This window comes from Mytilus galloprovincialis, chromosome 1 (assembly GCF_965363235.1).
Source record: "Mytilus galloprovincialis chromosome 1, xbMytGall1.hap1.1, whole genome shotgun sequence".
Classification (NCBI taxonomy): Eukaryota; Metazoa; Mollusca; class Bivalvia; order Mytilida; family Mytilidae; genus Mytilus; species Mytilus galloprovincialis.
In genome coordinates this window covers 108,550,486-108,578,256 of record NC_134838.1, presented here as the reverse complement: position 1 = coordinate 108,578,256, position 27,771 = coordinate 108,550,486, and the positions used below count along the sequence as shown (strand labels likewise).

General features: G+C 32.4%; 1 protein-coding gene and 1 long non-coding RNA gene across 2 annotated transcripts; one reads left to right on the top strand and one right to left on the bottom strand.

Moving 5' to 3' along the window:
• Window positions 1-1,881: 1,881 nt before the first annotated feature.
• LOC143050137 (uncharacterized) lies at window positions 1,882-11,839 on the bottom strand. Its single transcript, XR_012970492.1, has 3 exons — window positions 11,687-11,839; window positions 4,129-4,209; window positions 1,882-2,145 (listed from the first exon to the last, which is right to left on the bottom strand). It is a non-coding gene; the product is annotated as an uncharacterized LOC143050137 (long non-coding RNA).
• LOC143050121 (haloacid dehalogenase-like hydrolase domain-containing 5) lies at window positions 8,934-24,602 on the top strand. Its single transcript, XM_076223799.1, has 8 exons — window positions 8,934-9,199; window positions 14,256-14,462; window positions 16,831-17,034; window positions 17,465-17,501; window positions 17,971-18,145; window positions 19,865-19,910; window positions 20,968-21,107; window positions 23,166-24,602. Exons 1-8 carry the CDS (start codon window positions 9,086-9,088, stop codon window positions 23,557-23,559), a joined length of 1,317 nt encoding a protein of 438 aa, XP_076079914.1. The 5' UTR covers window positions 8,934-9,085; the 3' UTR covers window positions 23,560-24,602.
• The last annotated feature ends 3,169 nt before the right edge of the window (window positions 24,603-27,771 follow it).

The following is a 27,771-nucleotide window of genomic DNA, read 5'->3' as shown; positions in this document are numbered from 1 at the left end:
TCCTTGTCAAATGAGAGATGAATGTTCATACATGTAATACCTATACTTGGTATGTTTAAAGGCTAGAAGTCTCAATTTAAAATTACATTTGAAAAATAAAATTTAGATGATGACAAAAAGTAAAGAAGGACATAAGACTGTGATACACAAGTTTATAAAAATCTTTAAAAGTGTAATGAAATAATAATAAATAAGATTTAAAATGACTTAACCAGGTGAACATGCATTGATGTTTTGGTATCTTTGATATACATTATAAGAAAATGTACCATAAATACTGAAATTCAGCTCGAAAAAGTTCGTACGCGTTATGACCTGAGATTTGATTTTTCAATGCAGGTCATGACCTGCATTTTCATCGTCACAGGTTGACAGGTATGCAAAGCATATGGAAAAATGAAAGTAATTGTCACTCAAACATCTTGAAAACCATCATAGACATAGCTTATATCACAATATTACTTATTTTCAAAAAAATCGTTCTTGTAAAAAAACTATATGAGCTCTTTTTTCCACTAAAATTATAAAAAAGGAGTCATTGTTCGCAATTTCATGTTAACTTTTACAAAATCTTGGAATTTTAAAGGATAGATAGAAACTTTAATTGAGGCAAAAAATCAGCAAGACATGACCTTTAAATAAGTCAATATTACTGAAATTGATTGTCTATCATTCATAGAAGTTTTAATACAATCGCAATAAAAATTGCGGTTGTATATTGGTAACATGTTGTCTCGTCCGAAGACATTTGTTTTTGTTCTTTGCACAATTACTTTAGTATAAGTCAATAGAAATATATGAAATTAAACACAAGATTTATAACCATAAAAGGAAGGTTGGCATTGATTTGGGGGGTTATGGTCCTAACAGTTTAGGACTAAGGGTCCATAAAAGCTTTTTTTCTAGTTTCCAGACAATAACTTGTGGAAAGGTGTATGGATCTCTCTGAACTTATACCACAAGTTTCCATACCACAAAGGGATGGTTGGGATTGGCTTTTGGGGGTTGTGGCTCAAACCGCTTAAGAATAAGGGGCAAAAAAGGGGTGAAAACAAGTGTTTCCTAGTTAATGAACAATTTAAAAGCAGTGTAAGGGAAGTAATCCAAAAACGAAATTGAAAATGTTGTACAATGTTGTATTACCTCCCTTACACTGCTTTTAAAATGTCTATTGAAAATTTGAGATTGTGACCATATCTTGAGGGAAAGATTTTTTATTTGGAAAAAAAGGGGAAGGGGGCCATTATTTTTTTCATTTCAGATTTCAAAATTTTTGCCCAAAAAAGGTGGGGTTTTTTGTTGGCTTTTTTTAGGGGGGTGTTCAATTATGTGTCAAATATTTAATTAAAATCCAAATTTAGACCTGTATCAAGAGCGAATATTGTGTCCATTTTTGCCCTAACTGTTCAGGGTTGGACCTCAGCGGTAGTATCCAGCTGCTCCCGACAAAACAATGTATTACCCTAACACGTAAATGAACTTAAAAATGACAGTTTCAGCATTTTTTGGGTAAAGCTTACATGAAATGCATTCAAAACCCTATGGTACTGAATTGATATCTAAATCGTCCAAGGTCTTTCACAACTTTGGAGGATCATAAATAAAGTGCATGGATCATAACCAGTGGCGGATCCAGAACTTTTCCTAAGGGGGGGGCCCGCTGACTGACCTAAAAGGGGGGGGGCGGTCCCGTCATGCTTCAATGATTCCCTGTATAATCAACCAAATTTTTCCCACGAAAGGGGGGGGGGCGGGCCCCCCAGCCCCCCCCCCCCCCCCCCCCCCTGGATCCGCCTATGATAACATTCTATAGACTATACATCCTATCCATGAACATTTCCAGAAATTTATCAATGAAAAATATGCTCAGATATTCAAGTTACAAAATTATGTTATTCTTATCAAGAAAAAGCACAACGTGTGCAAGCTGCAGGAATCGAATATGTGTTCTGTAAAGATCGAATGGTGTCTTTAAAATTGGAGTTATCTTCCTTTGTCCATAAGTGTAGTTGACTCAACTACAAACGCCATGTTTAATTTTACTTCACACTGATCAATTGAAGCAGTCATTACCCTTCAGTTCTTACAACCTCTTTGATTTTTGGTGTTTGTGCCTTTTATTTTACACATCTGCCTCTTCAACATCTAAAAAAACACAATATTCGTCACCTTTAATGGTAATAAAGAGTCTCCAATGCAGTGTCAATTAAGATATCAAAATAATTGTTCTGAAGTGAGACATGTAATATGATCTAGGCTTAACAGTTTGTTATCTTACTGATTTTCCCATTGTTAAGTCTTTTTTTTTTGTACTGTTGATAAGCCTGCTAGAGCTATAATTAGGAATGCACCCCCATCCGTATATAGCATTGGATTAATTAAATATAAAATTTATGGGATCGTCCTGAATATACATGAAGTATTTGCCACTGGACGTTAAGCAACCAACACTTAATCTATCAATAAATCTTTTTAAAAGATAAATGTGTATTTCTGACTTATTTAAGTACAACCATTCCTTGTAGTTTATTTTCAGTTTGACTTTCATTTTTTTCATGATTCTTCATAAACATGTGAAGCATGACAGATTTCAAGAAGCTAACATAATGACATTTCATATATACACTTATGTATATCATACATATTGATACAGTAAAAATTTTAATTGAATATATGCACTATATTAACAATAAGGAGCAGAAAATAAATTTACATGATTATGTAACACCTACTGTAAAGCTACAAATAAATTGAAGCAGGTACATACAAATAATTCTAAATTCATTGAAAGTAAAATGTAAATCTTAGCAAAAAAATGGAGCCCAGGTAATGATTATTGTACTTATTCATAAATACTTATTTATGCCACTTTAACATCAATAAAGTCTGGTTGTACTAACAGAGACCTGCTGTGAATGTGAATTAATAAGTATTATGATATACTTTCAATTTATATATACTTTCACCAGCCTTCAACCCATGTAGTAAAATTCATTTCAAAAATTCTTTGTAAACATGTCTAGTAAGTAGTGTGTAGTAGCTCCATTTATTATTTAAGACTTTGATATTAAATTCTTTAATTTTAATATTTTAGACTTTAATACTGCGATAAAAAAAAATGAAGCTGATATTCATTGGTCACAAGTGTTTTCTTTTCATGACAAATGATAGGCATTTGTATTGTTCATGTACTTGTATATAGTTTATTTCAGAGATGATGACTTCAAATAATAAATTATCTTTTTCTCAACAATATTTACACCAATTCAGTGGCGGATCCAGAAATTTTCATAAGTAGGGGCCCACTGACTGACCTAAGAGGGGGCCCGCTCCAGTCACGCTTCAGTGATTCCCTATATAAGCAACCAATTATTTTCCCAAAAAGGGGGGCCTGGGCCCCTCCCCCTCCCCCCTAAATCCGCCTCTGCAATTATGTTCACAAGTTTTAACATTATATGTTCACAATTTCATTTAAAAACGTGAAGTCATGATTAACATGTCATGCTTCTCATGCAGAAACGTAAATCTAGTATAGCTGAACAAACAAATGTGTGGATATTATCAACCAGTGGCAAGTATTACATTTATATCCGGAACGATAGCTATATGAACATTATTTCGTACAAGAAGGTTCCGTCTATTTAATCATACATTTAGTATTTTCCGAGGTAACAGACTAAAGGTTGGCATATTAACCCATCTGACATATGTATATAATTTTTACTCCTATAAATATAGTTCGGTTTGCACTAACTACTAAATGTCCCATGCGTAGAAGAGAGGCAGCGAGTACTAATTTAAAAGTACATACTTAGACAATTGACAGGCAGTGTCTATGCAATAATTCAAGCTTTAGATCGTCCCATGTTGGAAATGATTTAATAGAAACCATCAAAGATCTGACATCAGCGCAAACATCTTGATAACGAATCAACATAATAGGACAACTTCTGGTTTAGTGTCAATTAGTATATATACAAAGCCTACAAAACAGAACATACTATAACCATAACACAAATTTCAATTTCTAAAAAATAACGATATAAGATACAGCAACAAAAAGAATTCATAAATACAATTTATACGCAGTATATTTTCGACAAAATTTTGTTATCAATATTTGTGTACCTTTGTGTAAGGTCCTGGATGCCAAACACAGTTCCCTCTCAAATATAAGTTTGCTTGAAATCTACTTTGAGCTGGTGCTACCTATATGAATACAAAATAAAAACAAGGAGATGAGGTGTGATAGACAAAGAAACTACTATCCACGTATAGCACGGTCAGTTACAAAACGCCCCGACATGAAAAATCTAATACAATTCTAAAGAAAAAATAATAGCTAATCTCAACAACACAATTTAAGGAAATCAAGAACGACAGGTTTGAACCAACAATATACAATAATTTACAGGCTACAAGTAACTACCGCATTTAGAACTGCCAGTGCCGGGTACAAACAGAATGTGGCGGGGATAAACATGCCTGTGAATGTTCATGCAGCTCTCACCTTAACCTTTGTAACAGTAGTTTGATAGATCAACAAACGAATAAAGAACAAATGTGTACATGAAGATACTCTGGTCTTAAGGTACTAATATATAGGGATCTCCACTGAAACCGTGAGCTGTACCAGTGAAGAAATATGTTAACAGCATGTACAATATTGAAAAAAATTGTAAACATCCGATGGTACGAAGTTCGGAAAAAAGAACATACAAACAATCGACACAAAGCACCTGCGATTGAAAAAAAACTCGCATTTACTGATTTAAAACAGAAGATGTGTAAATGACCTATTACCGTAAGGACTTTGTCAATGCCAAGCATAGCCCATTCTACACAGTATATACGAGTACCCGAAATGACAATGCAAAACAATTCAATTTGACGAGAAAGCCAACGACCCAATCTATGTATACAAACAAAAATGAATGAAAAACAAATATGTATCACAACAACAAACGACAACCCCCGAATTACATGCTCCTGACATGGACAGTCATACATATATATATATATATATATATACATACAGAATATGGCGGGGTTAAACATGTTAGTGGGATCCCTACCCTCCTATAACCTGGGACAGTGGTGTAACAGTACAACATATAAAGATCTATAACGAACTATAAAAATCAGTTGAAAAAGAGAGGACGTGGCCGGGTTTTCTAAAGGTACAACCAAACTTCAAACCCGAACCTTATGGAAGAATTAGTAAAGGTTTTTAGTAATTTGTGACTTAATAATTTACCGATAATACATAGATTTCATTAATTAAAATCCAAAACGTCAAAACAGCCACGCGCATAGGAAATGAGTTGTGAATATAAACACCGTAAGATATACTAAATTAGTGCCTAAGGAACATCACCATCCATAAAAGGAAAATTAACAATAGGAAAGGAAAATTGTCCCTTTTGTCGTCAAGGTTAGTGTGGAGTTTAACGTGTAAAACTGAAATGTCTAAATCCAGGAAATGACATTTATTTAGGGGGAGGCAAAACCTTTATATATTTACCTGTTTTTTGCCCTTTTTAAGGTGTTGTTAACTATAAATCTAAACTGTTAACCGTTTTCAACCCACTGTGTTCTCTGTTATCAGCATTTTTGCACTTGTCGTAAACTGTTTTTACCAAAATCGAGGTGTTGTTTAAAACATGTTCACGGACCACCTATTGCACCCCCTCTTATTACCGTTTACATTATGATTTAATTTATTTAAAGTAAGTTTCTTTGGGTAAATTTCGGCAGTATATATATAGAGAGAAAATTCTTGATTGTTTAACGTAAATATATCATCGAGATAACGATAAGTATTGCAAAATTTATCAGTTAAATGCAAGTTAGACGGGTCTTTACTGAGTTTGGTCATAATACTGAAAACACAATTCTGCTATTAAAGACAAGGATCGTTGATCGTATTGGTATCTAAATGTACGGTCTCTATAAACAACAGCATGTAAGAATTTGATATACAGGTTTTTATGCCCAACCGACAAAATGTCAGGGGCATATTGATTTAACCATGTCCGTCTGTCTGTCAGTCTTGATTAGGATACATTGCTTGTTTGGCTATCTCCTCCTACAGTTTCGGAGGTACAACTTTAATATTTTGTAGGATGTTGATACACATTATGAAGGTGTGCATAGCCACAGGGATTTTTATTGTTATACTCAACATACCGACAGGTATTTGTTAATTGCTTGTACTAGCTGCACAAAGAGGTCATGGTGTTTTCGGCTATATCCCCTTACAGTTACATCGTCATACATAGTGTTAAATTTATAATTTCCTATAGCTAAACGGGGGAATCATTGGTGTCTTACATAAAGACAGCGTAACAATTTCAAATTGTATTTACAACATCACTGTTTGTCAAATCTAAAATAAGTGGAACTATACCCACGCATATCATGCATATGGCAGACCAGAAGAGGGGTGGGGTGACATTGTCCATGTCTAGTTTTAATAAGAAATCAACATGTAACTTCATCTTTTAATTTGATTTTAGCGAGAGAAATTTATGTATTACTGAAAAATTATTACACCAGGGTTTTCGATATCACAAACTAGTAAATATAACCAGGAACATAGCATACTATATAGTTAGGTATACTGTTCCCAGATATAACTCAACATGCAGACATCTTATACGTTTAGGTATTTCACATCCAATCTTTTATGGTAATATTCTTTACAAAGCAAACAAGTTGTTTTCTTTTAAAAAAAAAAAAAAAAGCAATACATGAACCTAAGACCGCTGGCTGTCGGTTCACCAAAAGCCGGATTGTTGCTGAGTTTGTGTTTGCTTTTGAATTGAAATAGTTGACTGTGAATAGAAGAAGCCAGATGAAAATATATATTTACAGCTTCTGTTTGAATTGTTATTTTAAAGCTCGAATATTTTATTTATTACTTGGGAATGTACATAATTTTTCCGATTATAACCCTTTGGCAAATCCTGATTTCTACTTACCAAATTGCACAATTTAACTATCGCAATTTAAATTTATGCACTAAGATTGCTTTATAGTCTGGATTTCTTGATGAATTTATTTTAACTATCATATCTTTATATTTTGTTTCCTACATGAATGCCTATATGTTCCCAACTCGTATTTGAAGCTGTCTTTAGTCATGGTAGATGTTGTATGCGGTGAAACCTGTGGCATGCAATTGATTGGGTTCATGCAAAAAATGTCAGAATTCAACTCATAGGGTCTTTGCATCGGAACTAAACACATTTATTTAAAAAAAAAACAGTTGTTGGCATGACACGGGTTATGTTCTTCTCATATATTTTATGATAGTATGATGCTACACCCCTAACGGGAGGGATTGTGCCTGATATTCATATGATGAAGACATAATCTTTCAATTAGTTTAGTTGAGGTCTGGAGCTGGCATGACAGTTAACTGCTATAGTAGTCTGTTGTTATTTATGTATTATTGTCATTTTATTTATTTTCTTTTGTTACATCTTCTGACATCGGACTCGGACTTCTCTTGAACTGAATTTTAAATGTGCGTATATATTGTTATGCGTTTACTTTTTTACATTGGTTAGAGGTATAGGGGGAGGGTTGAGATCTCATAAACATGTTTAACCCTGCCGCAATTTTGCGCCTGTCCCAAGCCAGGAGCCTCTGGTCTTTGTTAGTCTTGTATGATTTTTAATTTTAGTTTCTTGTGTATAATTCGGAGTTTAGTATAACGTCCATTATCACAGTACTAGTATACATAGTTTTAAGGGACCAGATGAAGGACGCTTAACGGGTGCGGGAGTTTCTCGCTACATTGAAGACCCATTGGTGGACAAGTTGTGAAGTGAACACTTCGCAAAAAGGCGTCAAAGGATCACCGTCCAAAAAAGAGAAAACAGTGTCGTATTTTTTTTTCTATTGAGATTCCGGTGTGTCGGAAACGGAAATATCGAAATCTAGAAAATCGAATACATTATATGTAACAATAACATAACTTTATGAAGTATATGTCTCTGTTTTGAGTTGAACTCCTTGTCTAAATTTCCGCAGTAAACTGTGACATAACACGAGCAACAAACTCTCCAATCAATATAAAAAAAGATATGTATTACACATTTATATGTGCATGGTCAAGGCTTTCACAGTCTCATTTTTCAAAAAGACCATCTGCATGATAACGTTTTTAAAATGGGAATTGCGCTGGCTACGTTTACAGGCAACAGGTAACACCTGCTAAAGCAATGCTAATGCTGCCTTTATGGGCGGTCCAGGATTTAGGATATAGGAAATTTCTTTCTGAGACAAATGCCTGTGTTGGGGCAGGGTGAAATTTGAAAAAAGCAGGGCAGGAATTTGAGTAAAAAATATAGCAGAATGAGCAACTTGGCAAAAAAAAAAGGCAGAATGACATAAATATAAAGTCAGGACAAACAAATAAAAAGGCAGGACCGAAAAGAGTAAAAATTAAAAAGGTAGGTCCAGAGATTACAACTAAAAAACAGACCGAAAAATTGGATCATAAGTCCCCCCTAAAAATTATAGATCTATTAAGATAGAACGGCATGTCATTTCAGAGAAGATCCATCTTTAAATTCCACACAGAGTTTTCATTGACAGGCAAGTTCTATCAACAGGGTCTCTAAAACAAACACTGCTTTGGTTTTTACAAGGATTTGTATAGTGCACTATACAAATCCTTCTTTTTTACTAAATGTAAATAAACATTTCTTTTAAATGTTGATGTAAATGATGCAATAACAGATCAGAACAACATGACATGATGCAGTGACAGTTTTTACTATATATATAGTATATAATATTAGTATAGAAAGTCCCTGCATGATGCAAGAATTTCATCATACAAAACTTTCGGAAGTTCTTTGGTTTTATCTTTACTTGCTACAGAAAGAGTGCTCCGAATGCTGAACAACCGGTTTAGCATTAGATGTTTTGATTCTTTACGATCACCTATTGGAAAAAAAAAGTCGTCGAAGAACCAGTCTTTTAATGTCTTAGCATTTCTGAACAAGTGATTGGTCGCTGAAGTCACACCTTCCACATTGTTTATCCGAGGTCAAGGTCTTTATTTAAAGAAATGTCGATCATTGGAAAATTAAACTTTCAAGAACTGAATAATTTGAACTTATGTGTGAAGAGATTGGCTAAACATTGCTGTAAACGACAATTCAACAAACAGATTTCAAGTTCCGTAAGTAATTCATTATACTTTAGTTCAATTCTGTTTCATAAATTTAAAATTATAAGATAATTTTGAAAACTAAATCAGCTGATTGTCCCAACTTGACCTTTCATAAACATTCGCCAGTTTTAGTGTTAAATGAACAAATAAAAAAATAGGAAGAGGGAAGAAAAATGTGTAAAGGTATTTATGAATGATGTATGGTCCTGATAAGTTGTTCAATATTCTATACTTTTACACAAATACAGCGTGGTTATACACAAAATTATATGCAAGGGGAAGTAATAATATATAATTATAGTTTTCACCCAAATTTGGTTTTCCAAGACATAAACTAATGTGTTTAATAGTAGGATAATGTACAAATTGCAGATAAATGTAATTTGTTTGTGATTTGATTGATCAAGGCAAAATAGATCTAGCTTCTCTGCACTAGGCATGAGGATTACATGGGAAATACCCTCTATCAATCATGCCAATAGACCACTTTTAAGTTTTTCCTTCACCAGAAAAAACTCGTCAATTATGCACCCCTTTTAGATCTCATTTACCAGATAAAGGGAATTGCCGGTATCCCTGCACTTTCAACATTCATCAAGCGTCTTAGTAATAGTTATTGTGCAGGATAAACTAGTAATATTGTTTGATCTGTACATGTAGGTATGTAATCACAATTCCCTTATGACAGCAGTGCTGATTATCATCTATGAGAATTCAATTTGCCGAATAATTCGTGCAATATATCATCATAGTTTTCCAACCAGTCACTCAACATATGAACGGAAGTGACGATACCCCTAAACGCACCAATGGTGTTCACTAAAACCAAAGTTTTTGACTGAAATGCATAAAACTTGAAAGTTGTCTATTATGTCAATCAATTGTATCTGATTTTATGCCCTAATGGGCCCTGTAGTTTGGGAAATAAATATACATGTATACTATTCTATTCTAAAGACTCGCTAATAATATATCTTTCTTATGCCCCACCTACGATAATAGAGGGGCATTATGTTTTCTGGTCTGTGCCTCCGTCTGCGTGTCAGTTCGCTTCAGGTTAAAGTTTTTGGTCAAGGTAGTTTTTGAAGAAGTTGAAGTCCAATCAACTTGAAACTTAGTACACATGTTTCCCATGATATGATCTTTCTAATTTTAATGCCAAATTATAGTTTTGACCCCAATTTCATGGTCCACTGAACATAGAAAATGATAGTGCGAAGTTCAGGTTAAAGTTTTTGGTCAAGGACTGAAGGTAGTTTTTGATGAAGTTAAAGTTATATCAACTTGAAACTTAGTACACAGTTCCCTATGATATGAGCTTTCCAATTTTAATTCCAAATTAAAGTTTTGACCCCAATTTCACGGACCACTGAACATAAAATGATAGCGCGAGTGGGGCATCCGTGTACTATGGACACATTCTTGTTTTGAATGTATTTAATCATAGACATGATAGACCAACAGAATGATTCCCACATTTTTTTAATATTTAGGTACATGTTTGTTTCTATTTGGTACATATGTACTATACATTTGAATATACAATGTAAAGACATGTAATACTTGGACATGTCACCCTCCCTTGGTGTCCAGTCGTACAGTCGGGACACCTTATACATGTAATACATGTGTATGTACAAAATGTATCAACCCCTCTGCACCAGACACAAGGATAACAAGCCAGGTTTACGCATCTGCTAAGCTCATAATATTTAATCTAAATTGTCTATCTACAAATGATCTACAGTCTACATACATATATATTTACCATGTGTGTCTGTCTCCAACCTTACCATGCAGCACTGTCCCTGGGTGGCATTTGCTTTTAAGTTACATACATTTAGCAACAAAATTTGCCAATTTATTAAAAGCGATTTTTCATGTTGGGGTGTGCCTAAGAAGGAGATTTTTCTTAAATTTTCTTTGTATACATGTATAATTGATTATCGTTTATTGTTGAAGTTTGAATAATTATATGCTTTATGAGCCCTAATGGAAATAAATAAAACATCTCCTTTTTCTGCATTTGTTCTTGTTAATATTGGTCTAAGATTATAGATCTACAATAAATATAACCTACATCATTCACAAGTAAAATAGAGACATACAAGCTTGATTACTTCTCATGTTGTAAAATTCAGACTAGGCACTCATACCACATCTTCCTTTATCTATAGAAATAAATTCGAAAAAACAAATATTTTGTATTCTAGTATGTACATGTACATGATGTAGATCATGATGTAAATCTTTAACCAGGAAAATTTGTTTTGTGAGTTTCACTTTTGCTTGCAACTGCACCATTATCAATGATACATGTATTCATTGCCAAGCAAATGTTTTGTATCTTCATGTACATTTGCCATGTACTGCTATTGATAAGTGAGATTTTAAAAACAGCATGCAGTCCAGTTTCATTAGAGACTTTTAATAGAGACAGCTTGTTACAAGAATCTACCACACTCATTAAAATATTACATAGAAACAAAAACTTACCGGTAAAATAACAACTACCACAACTACCGTATATAGAGTTGTTTGTAACAAGTAAATGTGTGAGTGGGGAAAATCACACCATTTATATATACTGAAATTTCCAGTCACCCAAGTCGGAATCACGTCTTATAAGGAAGCAGTACACAGTTAGGAAAAAAAACGTAAAATTGACACTCATAATTATTTCCTTCCTATCTAACAAATAAGGCTTACTATTTGTGTTATGCATGTTTGTATTTATGGAATGAGCATCTTCCATAGATTTTATTAGTGATAATGGTGAAAAATAATCTCTTTTTGGCGTAACCATTGCAACAATCTGCATTTATTTAATTCAAAATATTGCAAAAGATCAAAATAGCTAGAAAGCCAAACAAGTACAAAATTCAAGAGCATTGATGATCCAAATTCCAACAGATGTGCCAAATAAGGCTAAGGTTATTTATACTTTGGATAAGAAAATCCTTAGTATTTTGCATACAGTTTTATTTAAATTTTGTATATTTTTTTATTTTAAAGTCAATAAGAGATCCCAGTTTGTCATATGTATGGTACACAGTATGAAAATTAGATTCTCCTAAGATTAAGTTGGAAGCAAAATTGCAAGCTTTGTTTTTAAAGAAACAGCATGATTCTCATGTGATTGAAGTAAATGTTTGATTTAAAATCATCTCTCCTCACTTCTTTCTTGTATGAAAGATAATATATTAAAAATAAAAACATGGAATAATACAGGGGCGAAACCAGCCATTTTAAAAAGGGATGGGGGCCCCAACCCAGGGTAAAAAGAGGGGGGGGGGGTCCAACTACATGTCCCCATTCAAATGCATTGATCATTCCAACCCCCAGACACCCCCCCTGATCCGCAGCTGTATAGTGTATTAATATATTGTATAAGACCTCTATCCCCTCTTGTTCCTCAATCAATCTGTTCTTTCTGCAGTAGAATTGAGTATTAAATATTTGGTTTTAAAGTAAAATAGGTATAGATGTCAGAATAGTTAATTTATTTCTTCTGTCTATTTATGAATTTGAATTTCTTTTCACATCTAACTTTTTAAAATGATACTTTTATCATCCTGAACATGCATGAGATATTTGTCACTGGACCAACACTCAATCCATCCTTCTCATGATATGTTATGTTTTTGAAAGTTCATGAAGTTAAGCAAACTATATAATATTTGGTTTCTGTTCATACATGCATATATTTATAAGAGCCTTTTTTTGTGAGCCTCTTCAAAATCATTTTGTAATTTGACATATTCAATGTTGTCTTTTCTGATAACCTGTGACATTCAAGGCTATAAAAAATGACTTGAAGTTGGGTTTTTTAAAAGTTTCCACAAACTTCTATCATGTCTATATCCTGCTGGGTGCCACTGGATGTTAAGCAACCAACAATCAATCAATATAACCTGCTGGGATTCAATTATTGTCTTCCCTTGGTAGGATTAAGAGGAAAATAAGGCAGTTATATACAGTTTTAGGAGAGAAAATTGCTAAGATGACTTAGAAAGTTTTGAAGTCGTATTGAAACAAGTTTTATTCATACTGATGTTTAAATAATTACAACTCCCATTAGTGCTGTGTTAATTAAGTAAAAACAGAATGTAATTGCATTAGGCTTAAAATCGGGAAAATTAATCATTTAACAAAATTGTTTTAACTATTACTATATATGTAATTTTATTTTTCCTATAAATGCTCACCAATTAAAGCTTTTATATATAAGCTTTGACTATTATATTGTTCAGTATCCCAGTTTTGAAAATGTTACTGTTGTCTGAAAAAGTCTTTTAATTTACCATAAATCCTATTGCATGTAAGTAAGATATCTTGTTGGTTAAAATGTCTGTACTTGAAAATACTGTGGTGTCCCAGGTTTAAGTAAGCCCTAGGCCTAGCCGCCTAAGCTTAAAAAGATCTATATTAGTTAATAATACTGATATTCCTTATTGATTGGGACCAAATGTTCTGATCCTTTGTAAAACTGTCTTGAAAATAATTTGATATAAATAAATGCAGTGTTGCTTTTTAGGTCTAATTACTTGACTGAAGATTAGTTTAAATTAGCAGAATAAGATCCATAAGATAATAAAAAGTAAATTTAAACCTATATTTTGTAAATCATGTGAGTAATTATAAATTAAATAAAGTTTTGCCAGATGAAATAAACCAGGAATGCACTACATGTATATTAGGGAAAAGGAACATTTCTAGTATAATTTTTGTGTTTTTTTGTCGGGTAAATGCTAAAATGTTCTTTGCTTATTTCTTTGAACAGATATCTATACATTATTTCTCATATTCCTTTGGAACAGCGATATATTTTCTGTGATAAAAGTAACATTCATTAATTGAAAATCTGAACAATGATTTATTTTAAAAGTGAATTACCAGTATAAGTTACCTTGATTGTGACCTTGGATTGAGTCAATGTAGTCACCTTGAGAAGTAATATATCATACAAGTTAGTTGTACTATATGATTATTTTAATCTTAATGATCTTTTTTTATGTACATGTACAAATGTATTTGTATTTTATTATGTTTATTTATGTTTTAGACACGATGTGGTAAGTTTGGTTTCCTTTTTGACATTGATGGTGTCATTGTAAGAGGAAAACGTCTTCTTCCATCAGCTAGAGCTGCATTTGAACTGCTGATAGATCGACATGGACATTTTCAAGTTCCTACACTTTTTGTTACAAATGCTGGCAATAGTTTACGACAACAAAAAGCTGAACAGCTATCAGAATGGTTAAAAATAAAGGTATTAATTTGTTGTCAAGTATTCCTATGGAACTTGTTTTATGAGTTAAAAGCCTTTTTACAAAATGCTTTGAATTTACAGAGTGCATTTTATTTGCTGTAAATTTTACTGTTACAAATACACAAATAATCTTCAAATTAGAGTTGTGCCCTTAATTTCACAGTCCACTGAACATAGAAAATGATGGTGTAAGTGGGGCATCCATGTACTATGGACATATTTTTGTTTTTGTCTGAACAACTTTCCAAATTTGTCCTTCTATAACTAAACCAGATGCTCTGCAGGGTGCAGCTTTATACAACTGCAGAGGTTGAACCCTGAATGGTTGGGGCAAGTATGGACACAACATTCAAGCTGGATTCAGATCTAAATTTGGATTGTGATTAAATAGTTGACACAGCATAGGTTTCTGACACAGAATGAATGTGGTCTAATGAACTTAAAATATTTTTTTTGCCTTTGAGCAATCATATGCTGTTGAAAAAATGTTTGAAGAAATTTTCTTTTTATTTATGAAATCTGAAATAAGAAAAACTTAACCCCCCCCGGGGCCCCCCCCCATTTTTTTTTCACATCCCCCTTTCCCTTTTTCTAAAACTGATCTCAATTCAAATTTCTAATGGAGTTTGCAACAATAACTACTCATTTAAATACATCATAAAATATTAAAATGTAAAATAAAGTGCTTTTTATCACTGAATGGTAAAGATTGTTTTAATTTATCAGTTGGTAGTAAAAGTGAATATACATTGTATATTGTTTTAAACAATGATTTAAGTTGATTCAACTACTATTCTGGACAAAGAAAGATAACTCCAATTGAAAATTTCTTGCTATTGCACAATATTGTGCAATTAGATATTTCTTGCTATTGCACAATACTTTATATAATAATTTTGGATCCTGATTTGAACCAACTTGAAAACTGGGCCCATAATCAAAAATCTAAGTACATGTTTAGATTCAGCATATCAAAAAAGCCCAAGAATTCAATTTTTGTTAAAATCAAACTTAGTTTAATATTGGACCCTTTGGACTTTAATGTAGACCAATTTGAAAACGGGACCAAAAATTAAGAATCTACATACACAGTTAGATTTGGCATATCAAAGAACCCCAATTATTCAATTTTTGATGAAATCAAACAAAGTTTAATTTTGGACCCCGATTTGGACCAACTTGAAAACTGGGCCAATAATAAAAAATCTAAGTACATTTTTAGATTCAGCATATCAAAGAACCACAAGGATTCAATTTTTGTTAAAATCAAACTAAGTTTAATTTGGACCCTTTGGACCTTAATGTAGACCAATTTGAAAACGGGACCAAAAATTAAGAATCTACATACACAGTTAGATTCGGCATATCAAAGAACCCCAATTATTCAATTTTTGATGAAATCAAACAAAGTTCAATTTTGGACCCTTTGGACCCCTTATTCCTAAACTGTTGGGACCAAAACTCCCAAAATCAAAGCCAACCTTCTTTTTATGGTTATAAACCTTGTGTTTAAATTTCATAGATTTCTATTTACTTATACTAAAGTTATGGTGCGAAAACCAAGAATAATGCTTATTTGGGCCCCTTTTTGGCCCCTAATTCCTACAGTGTTGGAACCAAAACTCCCAAAATCAATCCCAACCTTCCTTTTGTGGTCATAAACCTTGTGTCAAAATTTCATAAATTTCTATTTACTTAAACTAAAGTTATAGTGCGAAAACCAAGAAAATGCTTATTTGGGCCCTTTTGGCCCCAAATTCCTAAAATGTTGGGACCAAAACTCCCAAAATCAATCCCAACCTTCCTTTTGTGGTCATAAACCTTGTGTTAAAATTTCATAGATTTCTATTCACTTTTACTAAAGTTAGAGTGCGAAAACTAAAAGTATTCGGACGACGACGCAGACGACGACGCCAACATCATACCAATATACGACCAAAAAATTTTTCAATTTTTGCGGTCGTATAAAAATACAAGAATTTGCAGTGGACTCACTTGAGTTTACAATTAGAATACAAGCTGTTCATTTACTGGTAGAGTTATTCTAATATACCATGATTTGAATAAATATGTACAAACTGAAATTAAGCTGATGATCAAAATCATTTTTCATTGAATCGTTTTATTTTTTTCAGAATTAAATAAAAAACAAAAGAGTGTCAGTGAATTTTATATCCTAATTCTAGTGGCAAAATCTCATTCTCTAATAATTAAGTAATAAAAATCTAAGTATAATATGTTTGAATAGATTTGGTATAATATTACAATCACCAATTCAATAATTGTGTAGTTAATTAAATTATCTATCCATATTATTACGATAAATAATTATACACATTTTTTTAGTAATTGTTGATGCTTATTTCAGGTTGATGCAGATCAGGTTGTGATGTCACACAGTCCTCTGAAAATGTTTCGACAGTTCCATGACAAAAAAGTGTTAGTCACAGGACAAGGGCCAGTTGTAGATATTGCTAAAGGCCTAGGATTCAATGATGTGATAACAGTAGATGAGATACGACATATATTTACCAATCTTGATATGGTAGATCATAAACGTCGCAAATCTGCTGTAAGTTACCACAATACAAAGACATTAAACCACAAAATTTACATATGCACAAGTGTATTTAGGTGTAAACCACATTTTACAATTCATCACATATATAATGTATATGGATATCCTAATATGTTCTAGACTAGTATTATACAAGACTACCAAATATCTGCCACTCACAACAAATTGATTGACATATCAAATCAGGACTATTATCAGGTCCAACTAAGGACTACAACTAACAAATTTCCTGACTCTGAACAATTGCTTTTATAAATGAGATGCATACAATGCAAAATCTGTAGAACTATACCCATCTCCACAACAGCTGTCAAAAAAAAGAAAACATGGATTTTAATAAATTGTTTGACTCTAAATTAAGAATGAGTTTTATTTTAATTTGTAGTATAAGGTAATTTCATGATTTTCTGTTTGTTTTTTCCAGCCGTGTGGATTTCAAGATTACTTTCCAAGAATCGAGGGTAGGTTTTAAGAAATTTTCTTTCTTAGATCAGATGAAGCCATAAATAAGATGCTGACAAACATTTAAAACAGCCTTTATGAGTGCTTTTTGAAAACCAATATATGTAATATCCATATAAGCAATATAATAAATTTTCACTGAAATGGGATGTCTCATAGTTTGTTATCAGAACATCATAAACGTTCCAAGAAAGAACCTTAAAGAAAAGACCTCAATAAAACCATTGATCACTAGATGGTGGCATGAATTACTTTTTTAAAATTAACATTAGATACCGAGGAAAACAAATATATGTGTATAGATAAGTGAATTATGCATTATTTTGAAGGAATCTGTCAATAACATTTAATATACCTAACTACATTGTCTAAGGAATAAATTTGACATTTCTCCTCAATGTTACCCAAAGGGACATTACATAGAAGATTATTGTATGTAAAAAATTATTTCCATATTTTATTTTGCAGCTGTGATATTATTTGGGGAACCAGTGAGATGGGAGACACATTTACAACTGGTAGTTGACATTTTATTAGCCAATGGAAAACCCAATGAAGCTCCAAGTGAAATCCCTTATCCCCATCTTCCAGTTTTAGCGTGTAATATGGATCTATTATGGATGGCAGAAGCAAGCATGCCTAGGTAACTACACATTTCTTTGATTTTAAAAGCTTTGGTTATAATTCGTTCATTGTGAATGGTACATGTAGAACCAATGTGAGAGTCCCATGTAAATAAATGTTCATATGTTACAGGTGATATATCAAGGTAAGATTTCCTTGCTTCTATCTTGTATCATGTGATATACGCTGCCATGCTTTAATCTTATATCATATGACATAGACATATTAACATGTACAAATGTACATGTCATGTGTGCATGTGATTGTGATTGTTCTGCATTATGGCAGCATTTTGTTTTGTATGTTTTTTTTTTTATATCTTTCCATATATGGGGTAAATGATGAGAAGTCTTTGATATCCAGGACTTTGAAAAGGGGAGGAATGTCTGGCAAGCCAAATTTGGAATGAGACTTGTAAAAAGTCTATGCATTTATCATATATAAGTACGTCTGAGTCAGTGACAACCCTACAACAGATGTATCCATCGGATCGCCATCAATAATGGTGATACATGGCTGTGTACATAATGTATATACAACTCGTCTAAACATCAACCCAACAATGTTAGATCTGTAAATTTGCTTTCGCAAATTTTTGGTTCTTCCCTCACCGGGATTCGAACCCATGCTACTGTGATATCGTGACACCAAATCGCCTGCACTGCAGCCGTCCCGCTAGACCACACGACCACCTGGGCTCTCAAAAAAAGAGCTTTCGCTGGCCGTGTGTTACCTTTCCACGTCAGTTTTAATCTAGCGGCGTACTACAGTACATGATATATAAGGCATGAAGATGTAGCATGGGTTCGAATCCCGGCGAGGGAAGAACCAAAAATTTGCGAAAGCAAATTTACAGATCTAACATTGTTGGGTTGATGATATATATATATTTAAGCTTGAATTAGAGCGTCTTTAATGACTAAATCATTTCAAATCCTTCACATAAACTAACTGAATCGACTGAATATATATATATCATCAACCCAACAATGTTAGATCTGTAAATTTGCTTTCGCAATTTTTTATATATATAAAAAAGAGGGAAAAGGGGGGAGGCACACTTCTAAATCCTCCTCTAATTAGAACTGGAATTAGTAGAATATTTATAGGTTCAATGAATTGAAAAAATCTATCAGATTTGACTTGGGAACTGGTTTTGCCAAAAAAAAAGGTAGCAAATTAAAAATATGAAATTTGTGTTCCAAATACACATGGGCTGCTCAACTTTCTTATGGAAAATAAAGTAGAATGGAAGTTACACATAAATATAATGTGATCTCCATCACTCATGTTATAATTCTACAATATATAAAATAAATCTGTACATACATGTACATGTACAGGACAATATGATGAGTGTTGGCAAACAGCAGAAGTAAAACTGCAATACTTAAAAAAGGTTTGTCTGTTTCTGGCTGTTTGGTTTAAAATCTTGTAGTACCTGTTTTGTGTGCAATTATTTTCAAATAACTTCAATGATATTTTTGCTGTTATTAGGAATACCATATAGGTATATATGCAGCTAGGATATAACAGTTCATGTACTATAAACAAATGTCTTGTTATCTTTCATACACACAAGGAAAAATAAGTAATGTTTTGATATACTTTTCATTGGGAATAAAGGTAATTTCTGTAGAGTAAAATCAGAGTATCAGTTGCACAATTCAGATTAAAATACATATAACAGTTACTTTTAAGAAACAGTTTTATATACATTTATTATGATTATTTTCAGGTTTGGACATGGATGTTTTCTTGTATGTTTAGAACAACTCTACCAAGTAAGTATGGCAGATACAGAAGCTAAAGGAATTTAATACTTCTATATCTAGGTTTTTATTCAACATCAATCAGTTGATATATAAATATTATATTCCATTAAATCATGGAAAGGAGTAGGTAAGGGCTGATTTTGGCTTCAAACTCCATGTTCATCTGATGAAAGATTTTGGACACTTTTTAAACACTTGAGTGTCTACTTCAGTCGATTCAGTTAGTTTATGTGAAGGATTTGAAATGATTTAGTCATTAAAGACGCTCTAATTCAAGCTTAAATATAAAAAATCTTTCAAATATTCCATTATTTGTCACTTTTCAGATCGTTTTTGTCAAAAATTAAAGTGGCTGCATCTGTGTTCAGTCTCAACCTTTATATATATATATATGTTATGTATTATCATCAAATACAACTCACATTAATTAAATAGTAAGAATAACACAAATGGTTACTTCCATTTAGGATGGAAACCATCTAAAAATCACCTCAATGCTAAAATTGTGAAGATTTCAGTAGTTAAGCATGACCTAATGATGCTAGTACCTGATACATGTGCATTGTATTGTCCAAAACAGCCCATATTTATGTAATGAAAGTATTCTACTTGCCAAAAATTTGCTAAAAAGTTACATTTTAACAACTTTGTAAAACTGCTATGTTTTGGGGCTAAAACGTGGTCTCACTGGGCATACTCCTTTAATATTTGACAGGAAATATGAGCCCATATTCCTGTGAAGATCCTGGGTAGCATATGATATATCCCTTCATGACATCTAAACATGTAGGGAGGAGCAATATCAAGGTTTCTTATACACTATATGACTTATTTTCTTATCATACAGGTGAAGACACAATATTAGTTATGTTCAATAAAACACAGAACGAGTAGGACATTTATATATTGTGAGAGTCTTTAACATATTTACAAACGTCTTTCTAATGATTTTGTCATAAAAATTGTAAGTTTGAAATGAATTCCATTTTGGAACCAAGACTTTAAAAGCTTTCTTCATGATGTTTTCAACCCTGTTTTCTTCAATTTTATTCTCCTCTTCTTTCAGAAACTTTCAGGCAGAGAACTAAAATACACAGCATTGATAGGTAAACCAAGTGAAATAACATACCACCATGCAGACCATCTACTTTATCAGCAAGCCAAACAACTAGGATGGGAAAATGTAGATAATATATATTGTATAGGGTAAGTAATATTATTGTTGATTAATTACCATCTATCAGTCTATGGCTCTTCTATTTTATGTCTTTCACAGTATATGGTGTGTAATACTGTAGATATGGAGTTCTAGTCTTTTGACTTCTCTATTTTACTTTTTGTCCTGCTTGCAACAAATGCCATGCTACAGTGGATGTGACAGTGTAAACTATTTTCATAAAGCTATATATATAAGAAAATATATTTCCATCTGGATACAAGAAACCAGATATACATATCAAACAGGGTTAATCTTACCTTGACCTCATTTTATTGAGTCCAAAATATTGATGTTGCAGATCCAGGATTTTGAAAAAAAACATAGAGGGGGGCCCCAAGGCAATGTTAGGGATGGGGCTTGTTAAAATACATGTAAAAGTATGTATTATGTCATTAACCATATATGTAGCTCCATGAGGATTGCCCCTCCCCCTAAATTCACATCTGTTCACATCCGTTGCTCATCAAATTCCTTTGAACTAAACATTGGATTGTTACTGTACACAGGGAAATTTTCGCAGCAGTTTAATTTTAGCTTTTTTCACGGTTAGACTTGAAACGCGAAAATAAAACGACAGCCAAAATTCCAAGGAAGCTCTATTCATAAGAAAAATTCCATACCTGTATACATATATGAATAGGATATGTAGAGGAGCACTGTATAACACAGATTTTACTGGCGATAGATCGAAACTGTATTTCTTATATAACCTCAAATCATAACTGTATTTCTAAATGAAAGGCAATGTAAGAAATCATGACTTTAACTCCAGTTAATCTTATTAGCATTGATCACATATCAAGCAAGTGGACACTATGGATGTTGTTACATGTTATAAATATGTTAAAGTCATAAGAAACGAGTGACTAGTGAAAAATAATATTCATCCAATTCTTGAACCAATGCATGTATATATCATAAACTTAGTCCTCTGTGCACGATTTTATCACTTTTACGCAAATATATCGTATAATCGTCTATTTTTTTTCTATCTGTCTGTTATGATTTAACAAATATGGCTACTCATTAAATGCCGTGTTTTGAAGCCGAAGTTTACTGATTGTCACCTTATAGTAAATCAACAAAAAGCATGAGTATTTAGCACGTGTTTAACATATACAATCAGGTAATTGTTTATTTTAATGACAGATTCATGCGTATTGCTATCACCAGATTTTTACGAGGAGGGTCACGCTTAGGTCACTATGCATATGGAAAATATGTTGCGAATTGCTTCCTGGCAGCAAGCAATTAAAAATAAGTAAACTTCTTCTAAACGTGGAAAAATTAAAGAATTTTACTCAGAAAAAGGTATATGTACATAAGTTGTATAATGAAAACTATCCGTTTAGTTTTAAAAAAACATATGCATATTTTTTTTTAATTTGAGGTTTCATATGACTTTAATGACACCTGTTAATCAGTTATAAAAGTATTACCTCTGCTACACAGATTAATTAGATCCAAGATGGATAAATTAGCATTAATCCTGACAATTTAATTTACTCTCAATTAGGTCTTCTTTTCTGTTATTGTGTATGTCTTTTTACAAGCAGACAAGAAACAACTTTTAATCTCTTTTTACATTAATAAAACGAAAACAAAAGATTTCTGATTGATTTAATCACTTGATTTACTATTCATGTAAAGATGTTCACTTTCTATATCCCTTTTGAAAATATTTATATAGGCTACAGGGAAATTGCAAATTCAAAACGAAGCGAATTTAGATTGTGTTCATAAAATGCGAAATAAAGACGGTGCGAAAAATTTCCCGGTTTACAGTATATATTTGGCTACGCAGGTCTAGACTGAGTACTTGCCTAGTTTAAGAGGATCAACTCTGTTTAAATATGTGTAAATAAGCTATCTTTTTTATTCCTTTAAAGTTGTGAAGTGAATAAATTTGATTAAGATTGAGGTATTGTCATGAATTTTAAAAATCACCATTCTCTTGAAAAAATTAATTTCTCAGACTCAAGTTCCTTGTTTTGATTTTCTATGTGTTTGTTTATATGCTTATAAGCTTTGATTTTATATTGTAGAGATAATCCAGAAACAGATATTTATGGTGCCAATTTATATAACAGATATTTACAAAATCGTGCCTACCAAATGAGAAATATGAAGAAAAAGAGAGTTATAGCAGGGAATTCCTCAACTCTTGATGTGGACTCAGATGATGATGAACTTATTAGTTCGGTTGTTAATACTATAGAGGACGAAGAGTTAGAGAGTAATTACGCTATGAACTGTCACTCAATATTAGTATGCACAGGAGTATATTGTTCGTCTCGGGACTATGTGACTTATGACAACAAGAAACCGTCCAACCATAATCATAGAGACTTTGTCCTAGACCCTCATCTAAAACAACCAAATTATGTTGTGCAAAATGTACATGAAGCAGTTCAATTAGTCTTTCAAAAAGAACAATGATATTAAAGATTTTAGTGCATTTGTTTTTAAGGATAAGAATCTTGTTAATGTATACACTTCCTTTTATTGTTTTTATTGTCATTATTATTTATTATTTTTTAAATGGTCATCTTGAGATTGTTGTTATTATTATTTCTTTGTTATAGCATTATTCCAGAGACGTGATTACTTGTAATTGCATAGATTACTCTCATGACTCTATCATACATTTCATTGATCAACAAAACATGATTGCAATAATAGTTTTATGATATTGTGACTGAAAAAAATTTTAAACTGTTAATGCATAATTTTAATATTTTTAAGATTGTTTTAAAGAACTCTTTTAAAAATGATATTGTTCATAGAATTCAGAAAGATAATTATTAGTTTCAGAACTGTAACATTTTATAAAAAAAAATGACAATAAATAGGAAAGTCCATCATTGTATTCTGTCAAAAGTACTGAATTTGTAGATTAATTATTTTTTTTGCGACTTGTGGAGATTAATATTTTATATTGCATATTCACTATTGTTTTTCAAGATTTGAATTTTGAATTCTTCAGCTGACGAACAGTTTTACAAATTAATATATTGGCAACTAAACTGCCTATACAGTCAAGGTTTTTCTCATTGTTGAAGACTGCAGTGACCAAAAGTTGCTTAAATCAGCTTCATTTGGACTCTTGGTTATTTGTCTCATTGCCAATCATACTATCTCCTTGTTTAATAATGAATTGCTATAATTTTGGAAATTTTTGGAGAAAAAAAAAACAGTGCATTCACAATTATAATAACTGGTATTTAAAAAGCAATCTATTGTTCAAGAATATTCAAAATTCCAATATTTTGGTTTAGTAGTTTTGAATAACTACAATTATAGTTGAACAATTAATAAAAGTATCTGAAAAAGATAAAATACTCAAAAGAACAAGGACAGAAAATTCCTGAAACATATAACCGACTATTATTTCTTTTTCCAGCTTGCATTCTTAAAAGTATTGCAACCATAGGGCTTGCTTGTCATGATTAAACAAATAAAATAGATTAAGATCTACTGTATATTGAATATTTATTGTGTGTAAATTTTTCACATCTAACATTTTAATAATATTGCAATATAACTATCTCCTTACTAGGTATGTTAGTTTCCATTCTGTTTCATTTATGTGCTTTTATACGACCGCAAAATTTTTGCAGTCATATATTGGTATCACGTCGTCGTCATCGTCAGAGTCGTCCAAAGACAGATGGTTTTCGGATAATAACTTTAGTATAAGTAAATAGAAATCAATAAAATTTTAACACAATGTTTATAACCATAAAAGGAAGCTTGGGATTGATTTTAAGGGTTATGATCTCTAAGGTTTAGGAATTAGGGGCCCAAAACAAGCACTTATCTAGTGTCAGGACAATAAGTTGTGTATAAGTATTTCAATTGTTCTGAAATTGTACCACAATGTTTAATACCATAAGTAGAAGGTTGGGATATATTTTAAGGGTTATGGGACAAACAGTCTAGGAATAAAGGCCTAAAACAAGTATTTTTGTAGTTTCAAGACAATAAATTGGAGTTATCTTTCTTTGTCCAGAATGGTTGTTGAATCACCTAGGCCAGGGTTTTTTAATTTGTTGGTTTACGGATTTTTCCCATGAAAAAGTCGGGTCAGTCGGTCGGGAAAAAAAAGAAATAAAATATCTTTCAAGACAGAAAAATATGCAAAATAAATATATATTTTACCTTTCTAACAACATGTTTGTTATGCTATTTTGTCATCATTTCTTAGATTTTTGTTCGATGAAATCAGCTGTCCTAAACATCGCATGACATTCTAATAATTTCCCGTAAACAAAAAGGGGCGGCGCAAGGACAAAGACAAAATTAAATCGTCATTTCACAAACATGAAAAACAGATTCGTGTAGCTCTTAATCAATTCCAGAAAACTTGGTGAATTATGATCTTCAAGCTTGAAAACTGATAAAGAAAAAAAATGTAAAAACGTCGTACGAAAATAAGTTTCAACACACGTGTCAACAAACGTAATAGACTCCACCGGAAAAAGGAGAATATCGGGTTATATAAAAAAGAAGATGTGGTATGATTGCCAATGAGACAGCTATCCACAAAAGACCAAAATGACACAGACATTAACAACTACAGGTCACTGTATGGCCTTCAACAATGAGCAAAGCCCATACCGCATAGTCAGCTATAAAAGGCCCCGATAAGACAATGTAAAACAATTCAAAGGAGAAAACATATGACCTTATTTATGTAAAAAAAAATGAACGAAAAAATATGAACACATAAACAAACGGCAACCACTGAATTACAGGCTCCTGACTTGGGACAGGCACATAAATAATGTGCAATCTGTTGTCATGCCTTCCCGTTTTTTTATACAAAATAACAAATGGACAATATTTTTTTATTATCTATGAAACAAGAAAATTCCAAATGATTATTTAATATTCAGTACTTTAACTTGATGTCTTCCACCTGTCCACATTTGGACAAGTCTATTTTTATCAGGTGATTCATCTTACAGACTGATGACAAATACGGGAAACGAACTTATTGTGTAATTGGTTTTAAACACAGGTTTCGTTTCGCAAAATTATTTGCGCAAACGACATTTCAAGGTCAGTTATAATTGATTTGTCTACTTTTAGAAACGTAAACTGGAAGTTTTTTTTTTCACTACAGAAAGTGTTATCAATTTTGATAAATGCATTTCATTTCATAAAATAAAAGAATATTTCAATTATTTTTCAGGGATAATGCATTTGTTAGGGTCGGCGGGAATAAAAAAGCATGAGAAGTGAATTTTATTTTTATTCTGGAAATCGGCAAAATCGGGTCCGCGGATCCGTAAACCAACAAATTAAAAAATTCTGGCCCTAAAACCAATGTTTTATGAAATATTCTTTAAAAATTAGAGTTATATTTCTTTGTCCATAATAGTAGTTGAATCAACATAAATCAATGCTATATATAATATATAATGCAATATTCACTTTTACTACCAACTAATAAATTAAAACAATCTTTTCCATTCAGTGATTACAAGCACTTTGATTACCATTCTAGGGTTATGCCCCTTTACAAGTGGAAAAATTGAAGAATTTTTATGGCCCCGCAACAAAGTTGTCGGTGCCATATAGTTTTACCCTTGTCCGTAATTCCGTATTTCCGAAATTCTGAAATTCCATAATTCCGTCATTCCGCAACAAACCACTATACAGAGTTTTTTTCTAAACTCCTTCAGATATTGGGCTGATTTTTGGTATGTGAGTTAACCATGATGAGTTACAGATCAAGTTTAAGTTTCGTTCCGCTCCGCTAATTTTTGCCAAAATTATGGGCATTGGACTTTGATAAATTTTTGAAATCACAGTTATATGGATTTTTTTTCTAAACGCTTTCAAATATTGGGATGATTTTTGGCATGTGGGTTCACCAAGATGAGTTACAGATAAAGTATAAGTTTTGTTCTCCTTGGCTAATTTTTGCCGAAATTATGGGCTATGGACTTGAGGGCCATACGGTGACCTATAGTTGTTAATGTCTGTGTCATTTTGTGGACAGTTGTCTCATTGGCAATCATACCACATCTTCTTTTTAGCTCACCTGGTCCGAAGGGCCAAGTGAGCTTTTCCCATCACTTTGCGTCCGTCGTCGTCCGTCGTCGTTAACTTTTACAAAAATCTTCTCCTCTGAAACTACTGGGCCAAATTAAACCAAACTTGGCCTAAATCATCATTGGGGTATCTAGTTCAAAAAATGTGTGGCGTGACCCGGCCAACCAACCAAGATGGCCGCCATGGCTAAAAATAGAACATAGGGGTAAAATGGGGTTTTTGGCTTATAACTCAAAAACCAAAGCATTTAGAGCAAATCTGACATGGGGTAAAATTGTTTATCAGGTCAAGATCTATCTGCCCTGAAATTTTCAGATGAATCGAACAACCCGTTGTTGGGTTGCTGCCCCTGAATTGATAATTTTAAGGAAATTTTACTGTTTTTGGTTATTATCTTGAATATTATTATAGATAGAGATAAACTGTAAACAGCAATAATGTTCAGCAAAGTAAGATTTACAAATAAGTCAACGTGACCGAAATGGTCAGTTGACTCCTTTAGGAGTTATTGCCCTTTTTAGTCCATTTTTAACCATTTTTCGTAAATCTTAGTTATCTTTTACAAAAATCTTCTCCTCTCAAACTACT